Source organism: Aedes albopictus, chromosome 2 (genome assembly GCF_035046485.1).
Source record: "Aedes albopictus strain Foshan chromosome 2, AalbF5, whole genome shotgun sequence".
NCBI lineage: Eukaryota > Metazoa > Arthropoda > Insecta > Diptera > Culicidae > Aedes > Aedes albopictus.
Genome location: NC_085137.1, coordinates 249,020,093 through 249,047,770, shown reverse-complemented (window position 1 = coordinate 249,047,770; position 27,678 = coordinate 249,020,093). Strand labels below are relative to the sequence as shown.

The window sequence follows — 27,678 nt, the reverse complement described above, 5'->3', positions numbered from 1 at the left end:
AGAATATTTGATGCACTTTTCGAAAAGTTACAGCGTGTTGAACATTTTTTGAAAAGTGAAAATTTTACCTGTCACAGTTATTTTGAGTATCCCCTGTATGTGGATAACAGCTATTCCAGGGGGTTGGGCCTAAGTCCATAGCGTAAATGTGTATTGGACGGTGCCATTATTTCAATTTTTATAGCGTTTCTCATCAGCTCACTTCGGTGTTCGTGTACTATACATAGGTATTCATAGAAATTTGACTTTTTTGATTTTTTGTTGTCTGTTCGTTTCTAACGGACAGCACCAATTGTGCTAATAAATTGACACCCATGAATTTGCTTTCAGTCAGAATCTTGCCGTTTGAGCTTGAGGGCCTTACACATCTTTCCCATAGAAGGTAAAGCAATATTCTAGTTAAAATGATAAACTTAATTGAATAAGAAAAACTGACGACTTCTACAGTTTCCTAAACTATTGTCATCAGATCAGGGTACATAGTCATCGATTTGCCAAAGCTGTCATTTCCCCTATCAGTCAAGACAGAGATAATAAATTCCAAAATAAGTTTCCCATTATCAGTTGAAATTGACGAATATCAATATACGACTGATCTGCGAAAACCGCCAGTGCATACCGAGAAAGTGCAATCGTCGCCAGTTGTGATTAGTGCTTTCCGTGTTACACAGTATCGTGCATAGTGCCAAAAGTGAGTACATATATGTGCGGAGCCTATAAAGAAAATCATGGACGAATGTTTGGACATCGTTTCTAAATAAATGTAATCTCGCTAATAGTAGATAGTTTATCATTGCTTTCTTGGGGCGAGCAACTTTTTTAATTTGGTTCACACAAACGGTTCAGATTGGAGAGAACGGTTTCTTTCCAGCCTGATTTTTTGTGATAATCATCACAAAATCATAATAAAATCCCCACAAATTGTAGTGTATGTGACTGAGTGTACAAAATAGTAGATTGCTCTTATCTCCATCTTAATCAAAACAAAAGACTAAAGTATTGTTTGTCTCGTTTCTTATTTTTGTATCATGTTAGGAGTGAGCACGTATGATAACAATAAACGTAATCAATCGGTGTCGTGGTTTACGTGTTCTTGAGCATCAGTGAATGATAACGAAATAATATCTTTATTTATAACAGACAGTGCCCTTAAGCACGCTTAAATGATAGGAAACATTCACAACAGTGAAGATGCAGTGGTTAGGGAAAGATTGATGACGAAGGATACATTAATTATACTAGCTTACAACATACAGATATACCTCAATTTAGTAGACATTTCAATTTTCGAAATGTCTATAAAATCAAATTTTACATAAAATCGAAGCATTTTTCTTTTTTGTTTTATTTTTATTCAAATATAAAAGTTGCATGAAAACTGAATTTTCGATGAAAGGGTCGGAGTTTTCGCCATATATTAGCAATTCTCGCTAAATAACGAATAAACCACTATCTCGCTAGCTTGTTACGATCCAAACCGTTTGTTTCCAAAAAATAAGAAATGGTTGATTTAAAAGACAATATTTTGAACAATGGACATACACAATAACGTTATTTGCATAAATGTCCCGAAAAATTCAGAAATTCATTCAGGGATTCCTTTGAAAATGTCTCTGAGAATTTATTTACCCTAGAATTCCTTTACGAATCGCTTCAAAAAATTTTCTTTATGAGTTGCTTCAGAAAATTCTCCAGGGATCTCTTCTGAAATACCTCAAGGGGTATCTTTGGAAACTTAGATATTCTTGACAAAGCACTTGATAGAGCGTGGTTACTGGTTGTGCTGTATTTGCCGAACGCTTCTTCTGTACGAGTAGTGTAGGCTTGGCATGTCGATTTCTGCTCTGTCGCCGTTTGTTGCAAATCTGCGGTGTTAAATAAAAGTAAGTGATCCCAGAATGGTCAACTTTATTACGACGGTCTCCGAAGAAAACTTCTTAAATCAATTCATCATACTACAGATTATTTCAAAAATTCTTCTATGTGTTCCTCCAGAAGTGTCACAAAGAATTCTTTCACGAAATCTGGCATGAATTGCTTCACCAATTTCTCTATGATTTTGCACAACTCATTGCAGATATTGTTTGAGAAATTCAGAATGTCTTCTGGATATTTATTCAGATATGTCTCTAGGGATTCGTTTGGAGAATCTATTGGAGATTCTTCTGATTTTTTAAAATCTTTCTTTAAAAATTCTTTTGGAAATTCGTCCGAGTATTCGGCCAAATATTTCCTAACGGATTCTTTCAAATAATCTTCCATGGGTTCATTCGAAAATTTTCTTCAGGAATGTGTTGGGAAATTCATCCCAATCTACAAATTCCACAAAGAATTCTTTCAAATAATCTTGCATGATTAACTTCTTAAATTCTTCTTTTTTTTTAATCCATTGCACTTCCTCCACGGATTCGTTCAAAAATTCGTTCAGAGATTCCTTCCGAATTTTCTTAAGACATTTATTCGGAAATTCTCCAGAAATTCCTTTAAGCAAAACTATTAGCCTCCAGAAACTATTCCAGAGTTGTTCGGAAAATGTTTCAAAAATACCTTTAAAATTTTTTACTGGTGTTACTTTGGGAATTCTTCCTAGGATTTCACCAGAAATTCGTTCAGCAACTTCCAATTTTCCAGAAATCCCACTAGGGATTCCTCCAGAAGTTTCACAAAGAGTTGTGTGAGAAAGTTGTGCATGAATTTCTGCAGAAATCCCTCCAGGTATTTCTTTCCAAAATTCTTCAGAGATAAACCCTAATTTTTCGGGACCTTTCCTAATTTTTTTTAATCCATCAGAAATTCCTTTAAACATTCTCTCAAATGATCTTCCAAGGATTTATTCCAAAATTTCCTCCAGGTTTGCTTTACAAAACCTGTCAGAAATCTTCCTGAGATTTCTTTAGACATTCGTTCTGGGACTGTTAAAAAAAAAAAGAAATATCCATTCGTGAATTTTCAATTTTCTTTACAATTTTTTCCAAGGATTTTTTTGACAAGCTTCTACAGATTTTTGATATTTTTTCAATGACTCTTTTTGATATCCATGCTTGAATTCATATAAAAAAAATTACACCTATTCCTGAAAAAAATCTCCCAGGGATTCATAATGAAATTCTTTCAGGAACTTCTTCGGAAACTTCTCGTAGCACGGTGTGTCTGGTAGAACAAAATTATTTAAAAAAAATCGGTATCGCTAAAACACCCACCAAGCGAAAGCTGAAGGTCCCCTCTTTCATTTGAGGCTAAAACAAGAAAGTTCTATCGGCGGTCCTAGAACAATTTTTTTTTTCAAAATTATTTTATATAAAGACACATTTCACGCACTTCTACACCGCGGTTTTTGAACTTCATTGAACAATATTTCCGAACTCCTGCTGTCGATTTTGATTCTTTTTTGCGCCAAAATGAAGATAATTGCCTATGTTTACCTAGTACCTAGTACCTAGTATCTGAAACTTTGAAAACTGCTTCTAGAAAGTAGCAAATTTCTTGGCGTTCGGACAAAATTTGTCATTTTTTGCGATGGTGTCCCGTTACGCTGAATTTTTTGTTTTCTTTCGAAGTACAAAGATCCAATTCCCAATTAGAAAGCATCAACTGAATCTTCTATCCAAATCTGATAGTTTGATATGCTGATTGGTATGTATATGACAACATATCAATTTTTGGAAGCAAAAGTTTGATTCTCGCACAAAACGTAACGCTTGGAATGTGTCTAAGACTTGCATTTTCTTCCTTTCAACCTTGAGTGTAACCTAATGGGCTCGTATGAGGTCGCTCATTAGTAACGTATCATATGAATAAAGTAAATGGGTAAAAACATATTCAAAATTTTCCATACAAAATGTTTTCCAGACAAGTGTAAACAAATATTTATGGGAGTTGTAATAGAATTTTACCAGTATTCAGGTATGTGCGTTAACCATCTTCTCCTTATTGACATGTAGAAGAAGTTATTTCGACTGCCATTCTCCTCGTTTTCATCGACAGTGCCAAATGTTCGAAAAGTTTTACAGTCGTAGTAGGCCATGACTTAGATGTCAATAAAAATATAACGATAAACAAAGTAGCTCGGATAAAATGACCGCGTTCCATTATAGGCCGGTATACGTCATTTTGTGCCCCTTTCTGGTACTTGTAAAAGCAATTAACATTTTTCGCTTGAAGGATTGCTGTGTGGTATAGCATTAGGTATTGAATCATAAAAAATAAAATAAATTAAATTTCAACATAACTTTGCTCCAAACTTTTAGAGAAACAACTACGACATGAAATCATAAAGTCACGATGAAAACCGTACCAAGGTATTCGTGCTGTGTTCCAAGAAGCTTTACTGCAACCATCAATATCATCGAAGGTAGTTGATATTCACAGATTTAGATATTTGTTTTATATGGCTGATACAAATAAAATAGAAAAGTCCAAGGAAAAGTCCCAATTTGTTTTTATTTGTATTTGCAGGTTATTCATTAAATTGAACAACATTTTCTGAAATATACCAGATACAGAAGTTGGTATTACCCTACAATAATATATCGCAATTACTCATTTAAAGTTTATTCGTTCAATGATGAGATCATACCCTTTAGAATTACTCTCTTTAAGTATAAATATAATTTGAGTCTTCTATCGGAGTATCGATATTTGCTTTAATTGTGAAATATGTAGTGCTTCAAGAGCTACAGTTTCTCCTTAATTTAAGAATAAACGCGGCAGACCTAGCACTACTACCGATGATGCAAAAAAAGTGCTCTTTGCAGATCTGCTAAAGATGCAAAAGGGAGATTTCATGTTTGCATTGAAAATGTAATCACTGTACTCCATTCTCCTGTAGCAATATAGTATATACATTTCTAATACCAAAATATCAGTATTGGACGAGAAAACAGCTTTAGATTTTTCAATGATGACGATTATGTTAATGACGGCCTTGAGAACAAAAAATCTCGGATTACAATTAGAAATTATGAAAAAGTACCGACTTCACAAAAAAACTAAATAAATCAACGCAATTTTTATTTTAGTTTTGCTTTATTATTTTAGGACCGCCTTTCTCAAATTATGTGTCGTGACCCACCTGCCCCATAAGAAATACACACGTTTTAAAGATTTGATTCCAGAAAATATCGAGTTGCGGTCAGCTTGGAATTCTGGAAAGTGTATGTCGTCTTGTAATTAATTGTAGTATCTTAGCATCTAACATCGTGGCCTTAAGGATGTTGTTCACTTAAACAACTCTGTCAAATTAATTGGCAATGTTTTGGGCCTAGAGATTTGTAGAACTTGTTTATAAAGTAAAAGTATCAATAATATGTTCAGTTTGCATTTTTAGCCAATTCATGGTATTTGGAACACACAGCCATTCCCTTATATCACAGTCAAGAAGTCGTAGCTCTTAGAGAAAATTCACCTATTGGTAGAACCGCGTGAGACACTGTCGGCCATGATGGGTTGCGATTTGACGTTTGCCTAACACGTACACTTTTATACATGTCTCCTAGAAGCTTCGTTTGTATCATTCAGCAACGTGTACACTTGCAAACATAAAAGCGATCGAACATTAGCACCTCTGGTGAAAAAATCCCAGAATTCAAACGAAATTTGAATTCATCGTTAAATGCATGTGCCAAGCCCTATCGAAGAGTGTTACGTCTGTTTGTCTGCAGGAATGTTTTCGATCTATTTGTCCATAACTCAGTTCAGAATCCTAATATTAAAATGTGGCGTTCGGCAAAGTCATAGATTAGAGTTTTTCCTACAATTATCGCCAAGGACGTCATATTCTACCTCTTATATATACAGCGCTAGAGCGCTAGTACACCTACTCATACTAAACGATCGAAAAATACGAATGGAGGAGAACGTGCCTCTAGAGCCGACCTACTGATGAGTAGGTGGTACTAACACTTTTACGACGTAAATATTAGAGTTTAACTTGGCGTCCTTGGTGATAAAGGTAGGAAAAACACTAATCTACAACTTTACCAAACACACCATTTCAATTTAAGGTTTCTGAATTGAACTATGGCCAAATGAGTCAAATGATTGCCAGGTGATCGAAAACATCCTTGTTTGTCTGTGGTAATATCGTGCATTGCTCAATAGAGAAAATAATAAAATTCTTTAAATAATTGCACGGTGATTTAATAATAATTACGAGTAATAGAGCATGACGCGGTACACATGTAAATTTAAATTTGAACTCATCATCTCCACCTGCTTGAAACTATTACAATTTTATTAGCATTACTGCCCATAACCACGAAACTTACTACTGTTTACTGGTTTTTTTTATTAACATGGAACTATTATGCTTTTGTGGGAAGTATAATTAACATCATATAAAAAATCTTCCGTCGGAAAGGCATGTTGACAATGGACAAACTGATTTTCGTTATTACTTAGTACTTCGAGAAAATACAAAAAATATCACACTATTTAAAAAAAAAATTGTTCTAGACCCGCCGATAGAACTTTCTCATTTAAGTCTCAAATGAAAGGTGGGACCCTTAGCTTTCGTTTGGTGGGTATTTTAGCGATACCGATTTTTTTAAAATAATGTTGTCCACCAGACACACCGTGGTAGATTTACTGTAAAAAATCATCCAGGAAACCCTAAACAAATTTTGTTCAAATTTCTTTCACAAAATCTTGTAGGGATTTTTTTAGACTTCAGAATGTCCTCCGGAAACTACTCTAAGAACTTCTTAAGAAAGTCTTGCACGATTAGCTTCTAAAAATATTACATGGATTTCTTTAGAAAATACTTCAAGAATACCTTTAGAAGAATCTTGCATAGATTGTCCCAGAAATTCTTCAAATTTTTTTTCGCGAAAATTCCTCCAGAAATTATTTAAAGCATTCACCTACAAAACCTTCCATGAACTTTATCAAAAGAAACTGCTTAGTTTTGTATTTAGAAATGATTCGCAGATACATTATAAATCAGAAATTCAGAACTCTTTCAAATATTCTCAGAAGTTTTCTAAAGACTTTTGTCCAACAATTACTTTAGAAATTCTTTAAGAGAATATAAACCCTCATATTTCTACACATTCCTTTAGATATTCCTTCAAAAGATTTATCGTCAAGAAATTGCTCTAAGGATTTCTGAAGAAAGTCTTAGAAAATCCTTCACGGGTTCCTACAGATTTTTTTTACTGATTTTTTCAGAGATTCTTATAACTATTCTTATGGAAAGGCTGGAAGACATTCTTGCAGAGATTCTTACAGAAATTCACGCGGAGATTTCATCAGAAATTCCACACGGTATTCCTCTATATATTTTCTTAGAAATTCCTGCAGGATTTCCTCCAAGCGTACCTCTAGGAATTTCTTTATGAATTCCTCCGGGAATTAAAAAATTGTTAGGGATTTTTACAGGATTTTGACAGGTGCTTTTCGGGTATTCCTCCTGGAACTCCTTTAGAAAGTCCATCTAAGGATTTTTAACATATTTCCGAGATAGCCGAGAAACTCCTGAAGAGATTCCCGAGGAAGTCCTGAAGATTTTTCCAAGGAATTTCAGAAAAATTCCTAAAAAAATAAATTAAGAGAAATTCCCGAGGAGCTCTTGGGGAAATTTCCGAGCAACTCCTCAAGAAATTCTCTTGGAACTTCTTGGGATATTCTCGAGGAACTCGTGGAGAAATTTCTGAGGAACAACTTGAAGAATTCACACGGAACTCCTTGATGAATTCCCGGGAAACTCCTGCAGAATTACCAATGGAAATCCTCAATAAATTTCCTGTGAAGTCATAAAAAAAATACCGGGATCTCCTAGGAAAATTGTCAAGCAACTCCTGAAGGAATTCTGAAAGTTATGAAGGAATTTCGCGGAAGAATTTCCGGGGAACCTCTAGTGGAACTGCTGGAAGAACTGACACTTATGAAGAAATTCCCAAAATACTTCTGCAGAAATTCGTGGGAAACTCCTGAAGAAATTTCCTGAGAACTCGTGGAGAAATTTTCGAGGAAGTCCCGGAGGAAATCCCAAGAGAAAAAAAAATGCCAAGGAACTCCTGGGAAAAAAATCCTGAAGTCTTCCTGGAGAAATTCGTTGAAGAATACCAATGGAGCTCCTGGAAACACCTGGAAGAATTCTATTGAAGAAGTCCTGGATAAATTCCCAAGGAATTATTGCAGAAATTCACGGGCAACTCCTGTAATCATTTCCTGAAAACTTCTGGACGGTTTCCCAAGGAACTCCTGGAATAAATGCCGCGAACCTACCGAGGAACTTCTGGAAGAAAACCCGTGGAAATTCTGGTTGTACTCCCGATGAACTCTAGTAGGAATTTCCGAGAAGCTCCTTGAGAATTTACCGTGAAGCTCTTTGAGAAATCCTAGGTATTCCTGCAGGAATTCTCGTTCAACTCCCAGAAAATATCCCCAAGAAACTCCTGCACGATTTTCCTTGGAGCTCCTGGAGGAATTTCCAGGGAAATAATGAAGGGATTATCGAGGAACTTCTGGAGAAATTCCCGATGAACTACTGGAGATATTCCCGGGGAAAGAATGGTTGAATTCCTCCTGGTGGAACTTCCGAGCATCTCCTGGTGGAATTTTCCTAGAAGTCCTGAGGCGTAAAGAAACTTTTGAAGAAACATTTGAAAAATTCTACCAATGAAAACTTTCTTACATATTCTTAAGGTCTCGAATTTTCAAGACCACAAATCTGAATAACCGAATGTCGTTTTGCGCTGAAAAGTTGATCGATTGGTCGCCCGCTGGTGATGCCAAATCCGTTTAACGGTTCTTTAAAACGGTGGTCTAGAAAGTTTTAGCTATGTGCCTCAAATATTATGCTTTTGGTAAAAATCCGAAGTGACCGAGGGTGCGAAAATTGATTTTTAACCTACTTAGAAATGTCGCAACTCAATTTGGAGTAGGCTTTTAATTAGCTTAATGATGCGCAACAGAAAAAATTGATTCAAATTTACTCCGCAGCTGCAACTTTGCATGTACTTCAAGCGACGACTTCGATTTGGTGGTGCGACGATAATACCACAGACAAACAGACGTAACACCTTGAACGATTTTCATGGAAATCCATCGCCAAGTTCACACTACCATCACCTGGTGGAAAAGTTGCACGAATCACTGTGTTGTGCAATATCGTCAACAGAAGGCGCTAGTGTGAAACGTCAAACGCATAGTAAAACGATGCGCGCGCCTCTGGTTGTGAAAGCCACAACTGTGAAAATTTAAAATGATCGTTAAAAGCGTGGTCGATGGAAATTTCACAAGTGATAATACTTTGCCTTAAATTTCCACTGTAGCACGCAGAAAAAATATGGTAGAATCAAACATATTTGAGGTGAAATAAAACATATTGTGAATTTGTTCGGGCCACATAAAAATAAAACTGTTTGAAAAAAATCAAACGTGAGATTTGAAGCAGATGCAATCCATGTTTGAAACAAACATGCCTCTTTCATTAATTTCTGACAGGTTATGCTGGAAATGAATGCGAAAACTTTTGTTTTGTGTGGTAGGTCGGCCCTGCGAAAATATTTATTTTTACAAATTCTTCTCTTTCACCGGGGAAACCCACCACCCCCGTGGTACTTCCACAATGCCAACATCACGTAGGTCACATTCGCTCCCGCAAACAATAGAAATACGTGAAAACTTTTCGGGAAACTTAACATTTTTTACAGGAGGAAATCTTCTTCGATCTTGCAGCTGCAGCTTTGTTTATGTTCTCGACGGTGGAACGAAGGGCTCCTCAATGGGTATAGAAGATGTTGGGTTCGGATTTTGTTTTGCCACGCTCAAACACCTATTAACAGCAGTTTTTGGTGTAGCAGCTTCAATGCTGTAAAACATAATTTATTATCAAATCATTAATACCATTCCTATAAACTTACATCTTAGTGTTGTTCGCGGCCTGCAAACGATCCTACTTCCAATCAATATCTGATTCCTTTTAACAAATTATCTTTTTTGCTTTTCCACTCAGTTTTGCTAGTTTCACAGAACTAAATCTACCACAACAGAAGAAATCAAAATGTAATACAAATATGTAAAAATTGAAATTTTATTTTCAGATATTTTACAAGTTTACCGAATAAACATGAATATGATTATGTCAATCCCATGTCGGTTCTAATGCGAATCATATTTTTGTCACTCACGTGGTCATTCGAAACAAATTTGACATCTTTCCCGCCTCATTTTACAGCTCAATATGCCACGAAAAGGTATGCATGAAGCGAATATTTTTTTAATAATTGGAGTAGGTAGGCGCATTGAAAAACAACATGGGACTGACATGTGAAGATTGGCAGTGCAGTAGTGTACCGATCTTTTCTGATTTAACAATTTTGTGAAATCTTTACAGCTCACTTTAGGGGAAGGAGCTCAAGACAGCGCAATGGAGATACCCCTCGAAATTGCCATTGGTATTCTATCGATTGTAATACTGTTATATCGTTGGGTCATCCGCAACAATGACTATTTTCACGGGAAACCAATTCCTTCGATGGCAGTTCAACCTCTTCTCGGAAGCACGGGACCACTTATCTTGAAAAAGTTCTCAACACCTGAATATATGTACAACCTCTACTGGAAATATCCGAACACGAAGTAAATTGGGAGAAAGTTCAATTTCCTAGAATCAATGATATCTGATTACCGTATCTTTCAGAGTTTTTGGGCTGTTTGACGCACTGACGCCGATCTTCGTCGTCAGGGATCCCGAGTTGATCAAGAAGATCACCGTCAAAGACTTTGATCACTTCGTTGACCATCGACCAATGTTCGGGAACAGTGAGAATAATAATCCTTACTCTATTTTTGGGAAAACTTTGTTCGCAATGACCGGGAAAAAGTGGAAGAATATGAGAGCAACGCTGAGCCCTGCCTTCACCGGTAGCAAAATGCGGAAGATGTTTGAATTGGTCATCGAGTGTAGTGACAGTGTAGCGCAATATTTCTTAAATCAGACAAAGGAAATACATGAGGTAGAACTGACCGATTTGTGCACTCGCTTCGGTGCCGACGTTATTGCAACGTGTGCTTTTGGCATAAAAATGGATTCCTTGAGAGATCCTAATAATGATTTCTACGATAATGGCAAGAAGATGAGCCGCTTTGAGCGATTGAGTGTGTCATTACGGATGATCGGATTTAAGTTTTGTCCAACGCTGATGGGAAAGCTGGGAATCGATGTCATCGATCGGAGTCAGGTACGATTCTTCAGTGCTATAATCAGGGACGCCGTGCAACAACGTCAAGCCAAAAACATCATTCGTCCAGATATGATCCACCTTCTCATGCAGGCTCGACAAGGCACACTGAAGCACCAAGATGAAAAGGAAACTGATGAAGCATTTGCTACGGCCAAAGAATCAAGCATTGGTAAAGCGAATGTCACGTTCAACATGACGGACCAAGAAATGATCGCTCAGGCTTTTGTATTCTTCTTGGCTGGATTTGAAACGGTGTCCACTACCTTATCATTCGTAATCCATGATCTTGTCATGAATCAAGACGCGCAACAACGTTTGTATGAAGAAGTAGTGGCTACAAATAATATGCTGCAGGGCAAGCATTTGAATTACGTAACCCTACAAAGCATGAAATACCTCGATATGGTCGTTACGGAAAGTATGCGCATGCGACCAGCATCACCCTTCATGGATCGATTGTGTGTTGAGGATTACGAGTTGGACGCTGGGCAAGGCTTGAAGTTCACCATCAACAAGGGAACTGCCGTTTGGATCCCTACCCAAGGACTACATATGGATCCCAAGTACTACCCGGAACCGGAGAAATTCAACCCGGAACGGTTCAATGAGGAAAACAAGGTCAACATTGACCCAATGACCTATCTACCGTTCGGAATCGGACCGAGGAATTGCATCGGATCACGGTTCGCTCTGATGGAAATCAAGGCCATTGTGTATTACCTACTGCTTCACTTTTCCTTCGAAGCCAACAGCAAAACTCCAGATCCGGTAATACTGCGTAAAGGTTTTACTCTCGTAGGTCCCGAAAGTGAAATGTGGATTGATATGAGAACCAGATAGAGCCAGGTATTGGTTAGAAGACTTGATTTGCACTATGGGGCGGCTCCATACAAACAGATGGTCAAAAATATGTTTGCGTCATTTTGATAATGTCTTGCTCCTTTTCGTAAGGTTTAAGCCTTAAATATATGAGAAACACGTCATGAATACTTCTAAGGTCTCCAAACTCCTAGGAATTCAGTCCTACTATATCTATAAAAGTTTTATCGTAAAGTTTTGCACGTAAAGTAAAAATGATATATTGATGTTTTTTTTTTTTTGTTTTTTGTTAAGGCTCATGTTTTGAAGATTCCCCCAACAGTTTAACTATTTTGAATTTCACGGATGTTTTAGGTTGGCCCAAAACTTCATGAAATGTAGATACAGAATCTACAAGCGCAACTAGTGTTCTACAAATGATAGCTCTATACGCCACAGATCAATGACCCTTTTAACAACTAAATGGAGTATAGTTTTGAACTGTATAGATAGTACAGATCTTCCAAGAACTTCCAAGCAGGCTTGTCCGCACTGAGAGCATGGAAATTCTGCTCTTTGGATATACACCATCAAAATCGTAATAATAATGTTTCTGACCCAATTTACAAAATAGATTCCAATTCGTAAAAAAAACGCTTCGCTAAAAGATCCATGACCAAATTTAGAACCAGGAGGCTCAAGTTCTTTAGCTCCAAGTTCAAGATGTTGTCTTCATGGAGCCTTCATATTTATGTATGTTTGAATGTAGGCTGTCAGTTCATCAGCTGTGATCTCCAACTCCCCCAAGAAGTCTTTGAGGGCCAGATGAAGAATGGAAGTATGTTCATTGACGACAACTTCATGCGAATTGACAATGTGTGTGAGAGCTAGTGAAGTACCAGCCTAGCTAAGCAGCCTTCTCAGGAGGGGTTGTCAAACGATTCACAGAGGTGGTGTTGTCCAGTGGACGCAACGATGGAATGGGTCGAGATTTAGGTTTTGAAATTTTGTCAACTTCCAGAGCGGCTTAGCACAGTCTGGGAGAGAGCAGATCTTATTTGTAACATCTTTGTTTCAAAGGTCCACCATTCTGGACTTAATAGGTTTGTTCATGCGATTTGCATCGCTTTTTAAAGCAGGCAGACCAGTAGTGCATTGGTACTGCCTGCGAGTGGTGTTACGCAAACAAATGACATCTGTGTTTAGTGTATCAACTGGTAGGGCGTTACTCACCGGGCAGGACTTCGGGACATGCTGCGGGCTAATGAGATGGCCGCCTCGATGCCACTCGGCTGGCGGTCGATGTCTTCGACCGTCTCAGGGATGGCCTCGTAGTTGATGTTTTGGTCGACGCTTAACTGGAAGAGATACCAGTCTACCGAGTGGTACGAGCTGAGCTCCAGGTGAACGATCGGCTGAGTAACGTTCCTGTGCATGATTGTGAGGAACACAGAGCCGCGGATCTGCTCAACAGGGTGGGAGCATCCGGACTCAGGATGGTGTAGTGTTCTTCTTCCAGGTCTTGCTGCAGGATGGTGCCGTTGCGGTTTCTTCGAGGATTGCCCCAGACTTCGTGTTTGACGTTGAGGTCACCAGCGACTATGAATTGCCCATGCCGCCGAGTCAGTTTGACGATGTCGTTTCGTAGGGCCGTTGCCGTCCCATAGGTGAAGTTGGCCAGTTTGGGGCAGTAGGCCGCAATGATGGTGATAGTGCCAGCAGGTGTTTCCACCTCGACACCTAGGGTTTCAATGATGTTTTGCCGAAAACTCGGCAGCAGGAGACAGTTGATGTTGAGGCGCAAGGCGATGGCGACTCCCCCTCCACGGTCCGATCAAGCCTCACAATTCAATATCCGGGGATGAAGACGCTTTTCTCAGGTTTGAAGTGCGTCTCCGTGATTACGGCAATGTCGATGTCTTTCTCGTTGAGGAATTCGGCGAGTTCGCGAGTTTTGTTCTGTATCGCACAAGCGTTCAAATTTTCCACGATGATGGTGTCTTCAAGCTCATATTTGGTCAGAAAGATCACTATGTTAGCGGCGTCGATTTTTTGCTTCTTAGAGCGGCAAGTTCTCAGCCGCTTGTACAGGTCTCGCATGAACTCGACGACGATCTCCTGCGAGTACAAAGAATCGATGCTGGGTCATTAGGCCGAAGGCCATTAGGCCGAATGGTCATTAGGCCGAATGGTCATTAGGCTGAATGGTCATCAGGATTAATTGACAGTTAGCCGTTGTTTTTACCTTTTTTAACAATTTTTGCCAAAAACTAGTTAAACAATGAAACTAGAAAGAATGGCCTATGTTTTAAAGAAGGAAAAATTTATGAATTGAATACCAGCAGTTTCAGCGCCAAAAACTATTTTAGCAATGATACTAGAAAGAACAGCCTATATTTAAAAGAAGGAAAAAATCATGGGTAAAATATCAGCAGATTCAGCATCAATAAAGTATCTTCGTGCCTGTCACACGATACACACATGCAAAATGGTCACTTGCAGAGGAAGCTCTCAGTTAAGAACTGTGGAAGTGTTCATAGAACACTAAGCTGAGAGCAGGCTTTGTCTCAGAGGGGACGTAACGGCAAGAAGAAGACCCAATGACTATTCGGCCTGATGACCAATCGGCCTAATGTCCATTCGGCCTAATGACCATTCGGCCTAATGACCATTCGGCCTAATGACCATTCGGCCTAATGACCATTCGGCCTAATGACCATTCGCAGGGATGGCATTCACCATTTGCAAAGAGTTACATTCACTTGCTACTATCTCAGTTCATAAGCATGCTATCAAAAGACAATGTATGGATGACTTTTACCTTGTAGTTTTATCTGAAAGTTTGCCGAATATCATAAGGGTCACACACGCATGCTTAACTCGTGAGCGAGCTGTGAAAGCAACTCTCCACGCCGTGAATCTAAATTACTTTCACGGCGTGGAGAGTTGCTTTCACAGCTCGCTCACGAGTTAAGCATGCGTGCGCGACCCTTATGATATTCGGCAAACTTTCAGATAAAACTACAAGGTAAAAGTCATCCATACATTGTTTTTTGATAGCATGCTTATGAACTGAGATAGTAGCAAGTGAATGTAACTCTTTGCAAATGGTGAGTGCCATCCCTGACCATTCGGCCTAATGACCATTCGGCCTAGTGACCATTCGGCCTAATGACCATTCGGCCTAATGACCATTTGGCCTAATGACCATTTGGCCTAATGACCATTCGGTCTAATGACCATTCGGCCTAATGACCATTCGGCCTAATGACCATTTGGCCTAATGACCATTTGGCCTAATGACCATTCGGCCTAATGACCATTCGGCCTAATGACCATTCGGCCTAATGACCATTCGGCCTAATGACCATTCGGCCTAATGACCATTCGGCCTAATGACCATTCGGCCTAATGACCATTCGGCCTAATGACCATTCGGCCTAATGACCATTCGGCCTAATGACCATTCGGCCTAATGACCATTCGGCCTAATGACCATTCGGCCTAATGACCATTCGGCCTAATGACCATTCGGCCTAATGACCATTCGGCCTAATGACCATTCGGCCTAATGACCATTCGGCCTAATGACCATTCGGCCTAATGACCATTCGGCCTAATGACCATTCGGCCTAATGACCATTCGGCCTAATGACCATTCGGCCTAATGACCATTCGGCCTAATGACCATTCGGCCTAATGACCATTCGGCCTAATGACCATTCGGCCTAATGACCATTCGGCCTAATGACCATTCGGTCTAATGACCATTCGGCCTAATGACCATTCGGCCTAATGACCATTCGGCCTAATGACCATTCGGCCTAATGACCATTCGGCTTAATGACCATTCGGCTTAATGACCATTCGGCCTAATGACCATTCGGCCTAATGACCATTCGGCCTAATGACCATTCGGCCTAATGACCATTCGGCCTAATGACCATTCGGCCTAATGACCATTCGGCCTAATGACCATTCGGCCTAATGACCATTCGGCCTAATGACCATTCGGCCTAATGACCATTCGGTCTAATGACCATTCGGCCTAATGACCATTCGGCCTAATGACCATTCGGCCTAATGACCATTCGGCCTAATGACCATTCGGCCTAATGACCATTCGGCCTAATGACCATTCGGCCTAATGACCATTCGGCCTAATGACCATTCGGCCTAATGACCATTCGGCCTAATGACCATTCGGCCTAATGACCATTCGGCCTAATGACCATTCGGCCTAATGACCATTCGGCCTAATGACCATTCGGCCTAATGACCATTCGGCCTAATGACCATTCGGCCTAATGACCATTCGGCCTAATGACCATTCGGCCTAATGACCATTCGGCCTAATGACCATTCGGCCTAATGACCATTCGGCCTAATGACCATTCGGCCTAATGACCATTCGGCCTAATGACCATTCGGCCTAATGACCATTCGGCCTAATGACCATTCGGCCTAATGACCATTCGGCCTAATGACCATTCGGCCTAATGACCATTCGGCCTAATGACCATTCGGCCTAATGACCATTCGGCCTAATGACCATTCGGCCTAATGACCATTCGGCCTAATGACCATTCGGCCTAATGACCATTCGGCCTAATGACCATTCGGCCTAATGACCATTCGGCCTAATGACCATTCGGCCTAATGACCATTCGGCCTAATGACCATTCGGCCTAATGACCATTCGGCCTAATGACCATTCGGCCTAATGACCATTCGGCCTAATGACCATTCGGCCTAATGACCATTCGGCCTAATGACCATTCGGCCTAATGACCATTCGGCCTAATGACCATTCGGCCTAATGACCATTCGGCCTAATGACCATTCGGCCTAATGACCATTCGGCCTAATGACCATTCGGCCTAATGACCATTCGGCCTAATGACCATTCGGCCTAATGACCATTCGGCCTAATGACCATTCGGCCTAATGACCATTCGGCCTAATGACCATTCGGCCTAATGACCATTCGGCCTAATGACCATTCGGCCTAATGACCATTCGGTCTAATGACCATTCGGCCTAATGACCATTCGGCCTAATGACCATTCGGCATAATGGCCTTCGGCATAATAGCCTTCGGCCGAGTGGCCTGAGACCGAAAGAATCCTCTTCGGAGGATTGGGGTGTCGGAACTCGGTGTTCGTAGTTGCCCCAGCCAGGCGGAGGAGAATGCTGGGTTGATTATGTAGCAGTGGTCGCCGCATAGGTTCGTTGGCCGAGAGTCGGCAGGCTGGTGCCGCTTCATCGGTTTGGATCGAGTGGGAGGAGATTAGACACTTGATGTGCCAGCCTGGGGAAATGCTCTTCGGTTGATGGGGGAGGCGCAGGCCGGTTTCAGCCGCCTTGCTTCCTGGTTGACGCCCTTCTGCGGGTTTCCAGGAATTCCGCTCGCTTCGGTCAGTTGCGGTTCCTACCCTCGTGCTTGGCACCACAGTTGGCGTACTTTGGTTCGGTGCCCTCTTCCGTCTGTCGGCTGGACACAGTAGGATGCGCTCCAGTGCACTTGCCACAGCGGGATTACATGTGGCATTTTCGCGTTCCGTGGCCAAACGCGAGGCAGTTGCCGCACTGGGTAACGTCACGCATCTTGGGCCGGTACCGTTGCCATTTCACGATGATGCTGAACAGCGCCTTGATTTTATGGAGATCCACCACGGTGGTAGAGTTCTTTTCCAGATGAACCAGGTACAGCTGGTTCCTTCCTGGATGCGTCGGATTGGGAAAACTTGGAGTGGCTTGATTTTCACGGCCTTCAATTCCTTCATGATAACCGCTGGAGTCTTGTCCGGAAGCCTGTGAATGAGCACCTTCATCGGTTTGCCTCCTGGCAAATCATGGGTGTAATGCTCGTGGTTTTTGGCTTCCAGGAAGAAAGAATCCACGTTGTAGTCCACCTGGGTGGAGCAGACGATTTTTGTGCCATGGCTACAGAGCTTAAACAGCGGGTGAATTTGCTGCTTGGCCAGCTCTGCCTGGAGCACAGCAACTTCTTTCGTGGCCGTGAACAACGGCAGTAGCTTCACCCTTTGAGGGACTTGTTGAACCGGAGGCGCGGCAAACTTGTTGTTGGCCAGCAGGCTGGCTTGGAGGTTGGCCGAGGGGTTTTCGACACGGGCTCGCTTGGAGCCGAGCGGTTGCTTGGCGACGGATTTCTCACCACTACCCACGGCTGTGGATGGACCTGCCTCCGGGTTGGTGTTATTGCAAACGCAATTGATCATGGTGGGTTTGCTGCCAGCTTCTCCAGCAACGATTGAAAGCTTGCCACCTGCAGTAGATGAGCAAGGGCCACGGATAAGTCGCGAATGAAACGCGAAATCCTGAACTCTCAAACATCTGAAAAAAACTCGGAAAAATCGCAAAACCGCTTCAGACACATCCGTACTGAGCGAACTCTCAGACTGGGATGAGGTCGAGATACAGTGACCCCACACCGATGAATCACCTTAATTTTGTACACTATTTATGAATCACCATGTTGATCAAATGAGTGATCCATAAACTGTGGTCATTTTTGCCGATTCATAAATTGTGGGGTCACTGTATGTGGTGTGCGCCACTTATATAACTTCGCCTCACAGAACGATGCTTGATTGTGATTGGTTGACTAAGACAGAGCGGCGTCCGTAGTGTAGTGGTAAGCATGGTTGCATCTCACCCCGCAGTCGGTCTAGTTTCAATCCTAGTCGACACCGTCGGTATTTCTGGGACAAAAATATCTGATCACGCCTTTCCTCGGGTAGGAAGTAAAGCCTTAGGTCCCCGTCCATGTGTTGATGGGTTTGATATGTAGGCAGGGACATGACAAGCTTAATAACTTTGCCGAAAACACAAACTCTTTAATAAAACTATTAAGTGTTTTTTCTGTATATTGACAAGCACGGTGAAAAGCACTCTCTCCGTAGAGCTAGTGCTGCGGTTTGTCTCTCGCACAGTAACGAAAGCTCTCACTCATACGTATCTATCTCTCGGCAAAAACGGAAGACCAGCACCTGAGAATGTGTGAAGTACAGGTTTTTTTTTTTGCACCGCACTGTGCACGCCGACAATCTCTGTATGTAGGTTCCCAGGTGTGGTGGATGCCTCCTTGGACGTCGGAATTTAAGGCTTAGCTCCTAGACCCAGCCGACGTAAATCGCAACTGACGCCAAACGGCGCTATTAGGCCAGATAAAAAAGAAGAACAAGAAGGAGGCAAAAGCAGACCTCGAGTCTTTATTAATTCTAAATAGTTGTTTGATTGAAATCAATAGTTCTTTCTAGAAATATCCCAATCATATGATGTAAAAATAAAGAAACTTACTTCATGAATGACGTGAATGACTAAGTAATGTGCGTTCAAAATCTCCCCTTAAGGACAAACTTGTAAAATCCCAAAATGGCCGCCACAATGGTCGACTTTGGCATCTACTCCCGATTTCGAGCGCACAAATTTCTTCGTAAACAAAACCAGCGCACCTGATCTTTTCATTTTAAGCTTATAACAAGTGAGCAAGTGAAAATCTATATATATATATATATATATATATATATATATATATATATATATATATATATATATATATATATATATATATATATATATATATATATATATATATATATATATATATATATATATATATATATATATATATATATATATATATATATATATATATATATATATATATATATATATATATATATATATATATATATATATATATATCTATATATATAAAAATGAGTTTGAAATCCCTTTGAGGCAACAAAACTCACAAACGGCTGAACCGATTAGGATGCCTCTTGCACGGTTCGATTCGTTTTCATGGTGGCTGTGTTTATATGTACAAAAAGTTACGAAAATCAACTAGAAAAGTAACAAAATTTAAAAAGAACTGATTTTCTATGAGCTGGGAAGGAAATCAACACGACCGAAATGAAATCAATCCAGAGTGCGGTCGTGCGGTGATATTTTGAGCTCAACAGTTGTCAAACCACCACAAGACGGCAAGACAAAGTTTGCCGGGACAGCTAGTAAATAGAATTATAAAATGCATTGTTGTTTGAAGCTTGCTTCTTGAAATTTGTGCGTCTGAAGTTCTGCTACACTGTTGAAGTGGGATGTTTGTCCTTGAAATGACATTCGGTATAGATATAACATAGTCCTACGTCAAACAAATCACGCAGTTTAAAATTGTTACATTTAGTTCTAACAAAATGACATCCAACGCTTTCAACACAGTTTTCCATCGGATTGCAAAATCACATGTTGTCTGCAGTATAGAGCTTGCCTACAATTTTGCGTACAAGATTTTTGTGTGGCAAATATCATACAAATCGTTTGAGTGTAGGTGGAGATACCATGAAAACAGAAGACTTATCATTTAAATATTAATTACAGGCAAACATAAATAATCTTTCTACCATTACAACCAGAATATACCAAACCAAATTTCAATTACAAAAAAAAATGGCTATGTGTAAAGTTTTCATGTCGAAATAAGGATTCCTGATGAGTTCCTATCTTGGTTACAAAAATATTTCGTGCAAATATCTTCGAAAGAAATTTTAGAGTATTCCTGAACGGGAAAAACTCTCAATGTATAATTATGAATGTGCTCAAAGAACTCTAAGCTGATAATCAGTGTTCAAAAATTTGTTTCAGCTGACTGCCCTGTGGCGATGCTTTCTGATTAAACCATTTGTATTATCTTTCCAGCTCACTTCATGAAAAGGAGTTCAAAACAGCGCAATGGAGATACCCCTCGGAATTGCCATAGTAATTCTATCGGTTGTGATACTGTTATACCATTGGATCACCCGCAACAATGACTATTTTCATGGGAAACCAATACCTTCGATGGCAGTTAAACCTCTGCTCGGAAGCACGGGACCACTAATCTTGAAAAAGTTCTCAACAACTGAATACATGCACGACATCTACTGGAAGTATCCGAACGTGAAGTAAGCTGAGAGGAAGTTCAATTTCATAGAATCAATGACATCTGATTACCGTATCTTTCAGAGTTTTTGGGCTGTTTGACGCACTGACACCGATCTTCGTCGTCAGGGATCCCGAGTTGATCAAGAAGATTACCGTCAAGGACTTTGATCACTTCGTCGACCATCGGCCAATGTTCGGGAACAGTGAGAATAATAATCCTTATTCGATGTTTGGGAAAACGTTATTCGGTATGACTGGGAAAAAGTGGAAAAACATGAGAGCTACGCTGAGCCCTGCCTTCACCGGTAGCAAAATGCGGAAGATGTTCGAATTGGTCATCGAGTGTAGTGACAGTGTAGCGCAATATTTCTTAAATCAGTCGAAGGAAATACATGAGGTAGAACTGATCGATTTGTGCACTCGCTTCGGTTCCGACGTAATTGCAACGTGTGCTTTTGGTATAAAAATGGATTCCATGAGAGATCCTAACAATGATTTCTACGATAATGGCAAGAAGATGAGTCGTTTCGAGCGATTAAGTGTGTCATTACGGATGCTCGGATTTAAGTTTTGCCCAACGCTGATGGGAAAGCTGGGAATCGATATTGTCGATCGGAGTCAGGTACGATACTTCAGTGCTATAATCAGGGACGCCGTACAACAACGTCAAGCCAAAAACATCATTCGTCCAGATATGATCCACCTTCTCATGCAGGCTCGACAAGGTACACTGAAGCATCAAGATGAAAAAGAAACTGATGAAGCATTTGCTACGGCCAAAGAATCAAGCATTGGTAAAGCGAATGTCACGTTCAACATGACGGACCAAGAAATGATCGCCCAGGCTTTTGTATTCTTCTTGGCTGGATTTGAAACGGTGTCCACTACCTTAGCATTCGTGATCCATGATCTTGTCATGAACCAAGATGTGCAACAACGTTTGTACGAAGAAATAGTGGCAACGAATGATGCGCTGGAGGGCAAGCATTTGAATTACGTAACCCTTCAAGGCATGAAATATCTGGATATGGTCGTGACGGAAAGCATGCGCATGCGACCAGCATCACCCTTCATGGATCGACTGTGTGTTGAGGATTACGAGTTCACAATCAACAAGGGAACTGCCGTCTGGATCCCTGCCCAAGGACTACATATGGATCCCAAGTATTACCCTGAACCGGAGAAATTCAACCCTGAACGGTTCAATGATGAAAACAAGGTTAACATTGACCCAATGACCTATCTGCCGTTCGGAATCGGACCGAGGAATTGCATCGGATCACGGTTTGCCCTGATGGAAATCAAAGCCATTGTGTACTACCTGTTACTGCACTTTTCCTTCGAAGCCAACAGCAAAACTCCAGATCCGGTAATACTGCGCAAAGGGTTTACTATCGTAGGCCCCGAAGGTGAAATATGGATCGATATGAGAACCAGATAGAGCCAGGTGTTGATTGGAGTGCTAGGTTTGGTGACATTGTTTGCAGTATGTCTGAATTAAATATTAGGGTATTTTTTATTCGTGTAGCTTAATTTTCAATTTGTTCAAACAGTAAGATAAAACTGTAATTTCTTAAATGTATGCATATAGTTGATGTGAATCTGTAGTTGATGCTAAGTGTATCTTTTTCGTACTAGCTATTTTTTTATTTCAATAGTGGAATTAACATTCTTAACGTTAACAGAACTTATGAGAGTTTATACCTCTATTTTTATGTTTGAAAGACCCTATGCTACGTAGTTTCATCTATAGAAGCATTTCTGTTATGCAACAGAAAAACTGGAAGGAACCTTCATTTAGGTCCACACATGTTTTAGCTCATGCTCGCTTTCTCGGGTCAATCTGATACATAGCAACGAACGTCTACAATCTACATACTAAATATTAGATGAATTGCTCGCCAACTAGTCGTCGGAGTTACCAGCACTTCATCATTTTGTTATATGGCATTATCAAGTTTTGGCTAAAAAGTGATGATGTACGATTATATCTTGCATTTTTTTTTGTTTTGAATATCTTAATGCCTGCTTCGAAAGAAATGTTCCTGACATCAAAACACACAACTTTTGTGAACGAGTTGAAAACAAATTTTCAATTAAGCATACTGTTTTATTTCAGGAAGCTCAAAAAAGATATTTTCAGTAGTCATGAACTTCTATTAACGGCCAAAGTTGTTGATGCATTGTTATGTTCTGATAACAAGATCGTGCTTGAATAAATTTTAAATAGAACAGTTTTTTAGTTTTTCCTGAAAATCGAGCTCTATAGTATTTAAAAATATAGAATTTACTAAAATATAAATATCTTGCGATGCGGTCAACAAATTTTGAATGTTTTTGCATAAATTGAAAACCGAATATAATATGCTTCGATCATCTGAACACAGTTTTTACATCAAATGAGTAAGATTCGAGATATTGGTGATGATTATATTGGCCATTTTTTTAATTTGAGCAAAATTTCCAAATATAACGAAGTCTTGTATTTTTTTCAGTAAGGAAAAATCAAATAAAAAATTTTCCCTAACGCACATTCGAACTATAAGCTAGTTACAGTAAAAATTACACCTCAATCGGAGCATTTGTTACAGAAAAAAGAAGTATGAAGAGAGCAACTTTGTCTAAAAATAGAACAAAAATTAATTTCAAATCGACAGCCTTGAATTGTTAATACCTTCTGAGACTTCTTCATTGATTTTCCTCGGAACTTCTTCATTTGTTTCTCCCGGGATTCTTTCAGAGGTATTTTTCAGCAATACATCAAGGATTTCTTCGGGGATTCCGGGATTTCTTTAGAAATGTCTCCCGGAACTCCTTCTGGCTTCTTTTATAGATTATTCCCGAGATTCCCTCAGGGATTCATCCATAGTTCTACCTGGGATTTTCTCGGATTTCCTTTAAGAATTTCTTTCAGTCTTCCGTTTGGAATTTCTCCCAGAATGCTTTCAGTAATACCTCACAGAGTTTCGTCGTTTAGTTTTACCGGATTTCTTCCAAGATTTGTTCCAGGATTCTTTCGGGATTCCTTTAAAGAATTCTGCCGAGATTTCTTCCAATACTTTTTCATTGATTTTTGTCAGAATTCAGAGATTTCTCCTTAGACGCATTCCGACATTCTTTCCGGTATTTCTCCCGAGATTCCTATAGAAATTCCTCCTGGATAATTTTGTACATTACTTAATAGATTTCTTTCGGCAATCTTTCATGAATTGCTCATATGATTTCTTTGGAGTTTATCCCAGGATTTCCTTAGAAATTTCTCCTGAGTTTCCGACAACACTCCGGGGATTCATCCCTGATTTTCTTCAGGATTTTCTTTATTAGTTTCTCCCGAAAATCTATTTTGGATTTATTTCGGTATTTTTCCCGGGATTTTCTTTAGCGATTTCTTCTAAGATTCCTTCAGAAATTTCTTAATGATTCTGACAAGGATTCCTCACATTTGCTTCCGAAATGTCTTCATTGTTTCCTCTCAGAATTCGTTAACGGATTATTCCCGAAACTGTATCAGGGATGATTGTATAACATTTCGTCGAAAACCATTTCGCGGAATTCCTTTTCTCGGTGTAACATTTCGCGCAAAATGACATTTGGCAGAATAAACCACTTCGCGGAATGTACCGTTTCGCGGAAAATCGTTAAAAAAAGAGAAACATTTAACTGAGCGAGATACAACATCATGAAAAGATTCAAAATTTTAATTTTGAAAGAACAGCCTATTAATAAAAGAAGGGGAATTCTCTTATAATATTAATTTAGCAGTTGTTATACAAAAAAAGTAATACATAACATTGCATGCCTATTCTATCAGTTGGTGGAACGAGAACAGAAATGTTCACTTCTTTTTCCAATTTTTTTTACGGACAACATGCATAACACCCAATGTTTCGTTTGACGAAAAGTTTCCCCCGACTGAAGCGGGAATCGAACCCGCACTCCGAGGCTTACGTAACGCCTAGTCGACTGTCGCCGCTAACCGCATGGCCACGAAGCCCACAAATTTGGTAGTTGTATCACGTAAACCGTGACCAACTTATGTTTAGTCTTGAAATTCAAGAAATCACTAGCATGTGCAGGTTTTTCATTTTGTCTCATTCATTCTTCTTGCTAAACGTGAGAAAAAGTAAGTTTTTTAAGAGAGTGAGTAAGATAAAAGAATAAGCTACGCACGCTAGTGCAAAAACACAATAGTACATATTCTTCACAATAGTTTTGAACTGCTAAAAATCTTGCTAAATCTGCTTTTCTATACTCACATCTGCCATATTTACAAAAAAAAATCCACACTTTCTTTCTGATCATATACAGGGTATTAGGTTCATGAGCAGGGATGCCATATATACAGATTTATCTGTATTATACCGATTTTTGAGCATCCATACAGATGTCGTTTTATATGAAATACAGATTTTTAAGCTTGAGGGACCATTTTATGTTTGTATGGGATACAGATTTTTCACCAAAATTTTGTATGGGATACAGATTTTTAAAAAGAGCGATACAGATTTTTCCAAAAATCATCTGGCATCTCTGTTCATTAGTGCAAACTTTTTAAAGGGTGATAGAGGACCATAAATGGTGAAAAAAATTGTTCTACGCATATGGTCAAATCTCAACCGTTACGTAGTTATTGAACATTCCATGTTTTTCTTTATTATTGCCCTAACTGGCTATAACTTTAAAATGGTCAAACTTATCGCAGTTTTTTGACCCTTATTCGAAAGATTATTGAATTTTCTATCAAATGGTATCTTTGAATTGATTGCTTTAGTTAAATAACTAAGTTTTCTAGAGCAAAGTAGCTAAAAATAGTGTGTTTTAATTTGTTTTTGTCAATTATCTTTGAAACATGCATAATAAATTACAATTCTTTCTTTGACAAACTTATGGCCATTGTTTCACTCCACAATTCGTTCTTTGGCATCAAACTTCTAGCTCTTACCGTTTTCTTGCAATTTTGATTTTAATGTGCGGCACAAAGCGCAAAAAAGTGCTTACCATGAAAATTGCAAATTTATGATCTGAAATGTGAAACCAATTTACTTGAAATTTCGTACACGGCAATATGTATCTCACTACGTGTCAATTGATTATAAATTAACTGAATTATAGCAGAAAAGTGTCCAAAATAGAAGGTCTGCCGAGATGATTTCAATTCCTTATTGAAGATTTTTATGGAACTAAATCACAGAATTTCATTTTTTTTTCCGTAAAATCGTATTTATTTAATTGGAACTTGACTATTGACAACAAGTTCATATGAAGATTCTTATTGTAAAATACCGTGGGCGTTATTAAAGCTATGCACGCTAGTATGAGAAACACAATTGTATTCTAAAAACAGGTACCGTAAGCCGGGATGAAATTAATCATTCGGGTACTACATTGTAATTTCATACTAGGAACTCTCAAGCGACGTAATGATCTTAAACTTGTTGTGTCATTTAGTTGATAGACGTCTAGAGATGAGTGTAGACTTTTAATTTTTAGAAAAAAAAGTTTTGCCTTATTCTTTAGGAATTTGCAATGTATTTCTCACTTAGCTGAAATCCTCCTCTCCTCTTCTCTTCTTGGCGTAACGTCCTCACTGGAACAAAGCCTGCTTCTCAGCTTAGTGTTCTATGAGCACTTCCACAGTTTTAAACTGAGAGCTTCCTCTGCCAATGACCATTTTGCATGTGTATATCGTGTGGCAGGCACGAAGATACTCTATGCCCAAGGAAGTCAAGGAAATTTTCTTTACGAAAAGATCCTGGACTGACCGGGAATCGAACCTGTCACCCTCAGCACGGTCATGCTGAATACCCGTGCGTTTACCGCCTCGCCTATATGGGCTGAAATCATTGTTACTGAACAATCGATTGCCAATAGGACTTCCCTTAAATTCTCTGTTTTAACATTTTTGTGGAGCCTTGGTTGGGAAGTTACGTAGCTATTCCAAACATAAGTTAGTTACAAACAAGTTCATTTTCTGATTAAATAGTCATTAATTGTGATAGAAATCACTCATTTCGAATTTAATTGCCTACCTTCAGACGTTAAGAGAAAATTACAAAATTTAATTTTGCATTTTAAGTGTCAAATTCACTAGTTGTGAAAATATAAACACCTTATTCGGATTTAGAAGAGCAAAATTAAGCGGAGAAGGCAATTGTCCTTCCTAACCGATGCTTAATTGTATGTTGATCAATTTCGTCTCAAAATGCCATTTTCAATTTTTTGATTTTCGGAGTTATTTAACTTAAAGTTTTTTTTTTTTTAAATTCTGGTACATGGTTCAATGGAGATCCACTGGGTATTGATTTTACAAAAAATCTTTTGGCAATATTTGAATTGCCAATAATGTTATCAGCAAAAGTTGTTCTAAGGTGATCCATATAACCCCGGATTACGGTACAAATCTTGCTAAACCTACTTTTCTATACCTACATCTTCAATATCTACATAAAAAAACTAATTCTTTCTTTCTGATCATAAACGATCCGATTTTTACGTACACATACCGGTTAAATACTAGAAACAACAACATAGTTACGACACTTCGTTCAAGATGCAAAAAATGCTGCATCACATTTGTATTGTTATAGTGTCTGATAACAGCCAGAGCCAATCATAACTGCGAAGGGTACACCTACTTTTATAGTACCAGGTGCTCAAATTTGCTCTGGCTTTTAGCAATTAAACGCGGCATATACCTTCTCCTTTGGCACGAGCACCAAAGTAGGAACTACAATCTCCATAG

The 27,678-nt window shown here is 39.3% G+C and overlaps 3 protein-coding genes across 5 annotated transcripts in view; 2 read left to right on the top strand and 1 right to left on the bottom strand.

Moving 5' to 3' along the window:
* Positions 1–27,678, bottom strand: part of LOC109424163 (E3 ubiquitin-protein ligase TRIM9) — a 540,509-nt gene that overhangs the window by 417,833 nt on the left and 94,998 nt on the right. The window lies entirely within an intron of this gene.
* LOC109424185 (cytochrome P450 9e2) lies at positions 272–12,280 on the top strand. 2 transcript variants are annotated; one of them, XM_062851495.1, is made up of 3 exons: positions 272–382; positions 10,340–10,584; positions 10,646–12,280. In XM_062851495.1, exons 2-3 carry the CDS (start codon positions 10,373–10,375, stop codon positions 12,027–12,029), a joined length of 1,596 nt encoding a protein of 531 aa, XP_062707479.1. In that variant the 5' UTR covers positions 272–382; positions 10,340–10,372; the 3' UTR covers positions 12,030–12,280. The 2 variants fall into 2 exon arrangements, with proteins under 2 accessions (XP_062707479.1, XP_062707480.1); XM_062851496.1 differs by lacking the exon at positions 272–382 and adding an exon at positions 554–691.
* On the top strand, positions 650–27,630 carry LOC115258886 (cytochrome P450 9e2). Its single transcript, XM_062851497.1, has 3 exons — positions 650–763; positions 20,712–20,956; positions 21,018–27,630. Exons 2-3 carry the CDS (start codon positions 20,745–20,747, stop codon positions 22,375–22,377), a joined length of 1,572 nt encoding a protein of 523 aa, XP_062707481.1. The 5' UTR covers positions 650–763; positions 20,712–20,744; the 3' UTR covers positions 22,378–27,630.

Bases quoted from the DNA above. Each gene is read 5' to 3' on its own strand.
- LOC109424185 (XM_062851495.1), top strand. From the start codon at position 10,373: ATGGAGATACCCCTCGAAATTGCCATTGGTATTCTATCGATTGTAATA. The intron at 10,585-10,645 runs GTAAATTGGGAG...CGTATCTTTCAG, and splicing joins TGGAAATATCCGAACACGAA to AGTTTTTGGGCTGTTTGACG.
- LOC115258886 (XM_062851497.1), top strand. From the start codon at position 20,745: ATGGAGATACCCCTCGGAATTGCCATAGTAATTCTATCGGTTGTGATA. The intron at 20,957-21,017 runs GTAAGCTGAGAG...CGTATCTTTCAG, and splicing joins TGGAAGTATCCGAACGTGAA to AGTTTTTGGGCTGTTTGACG.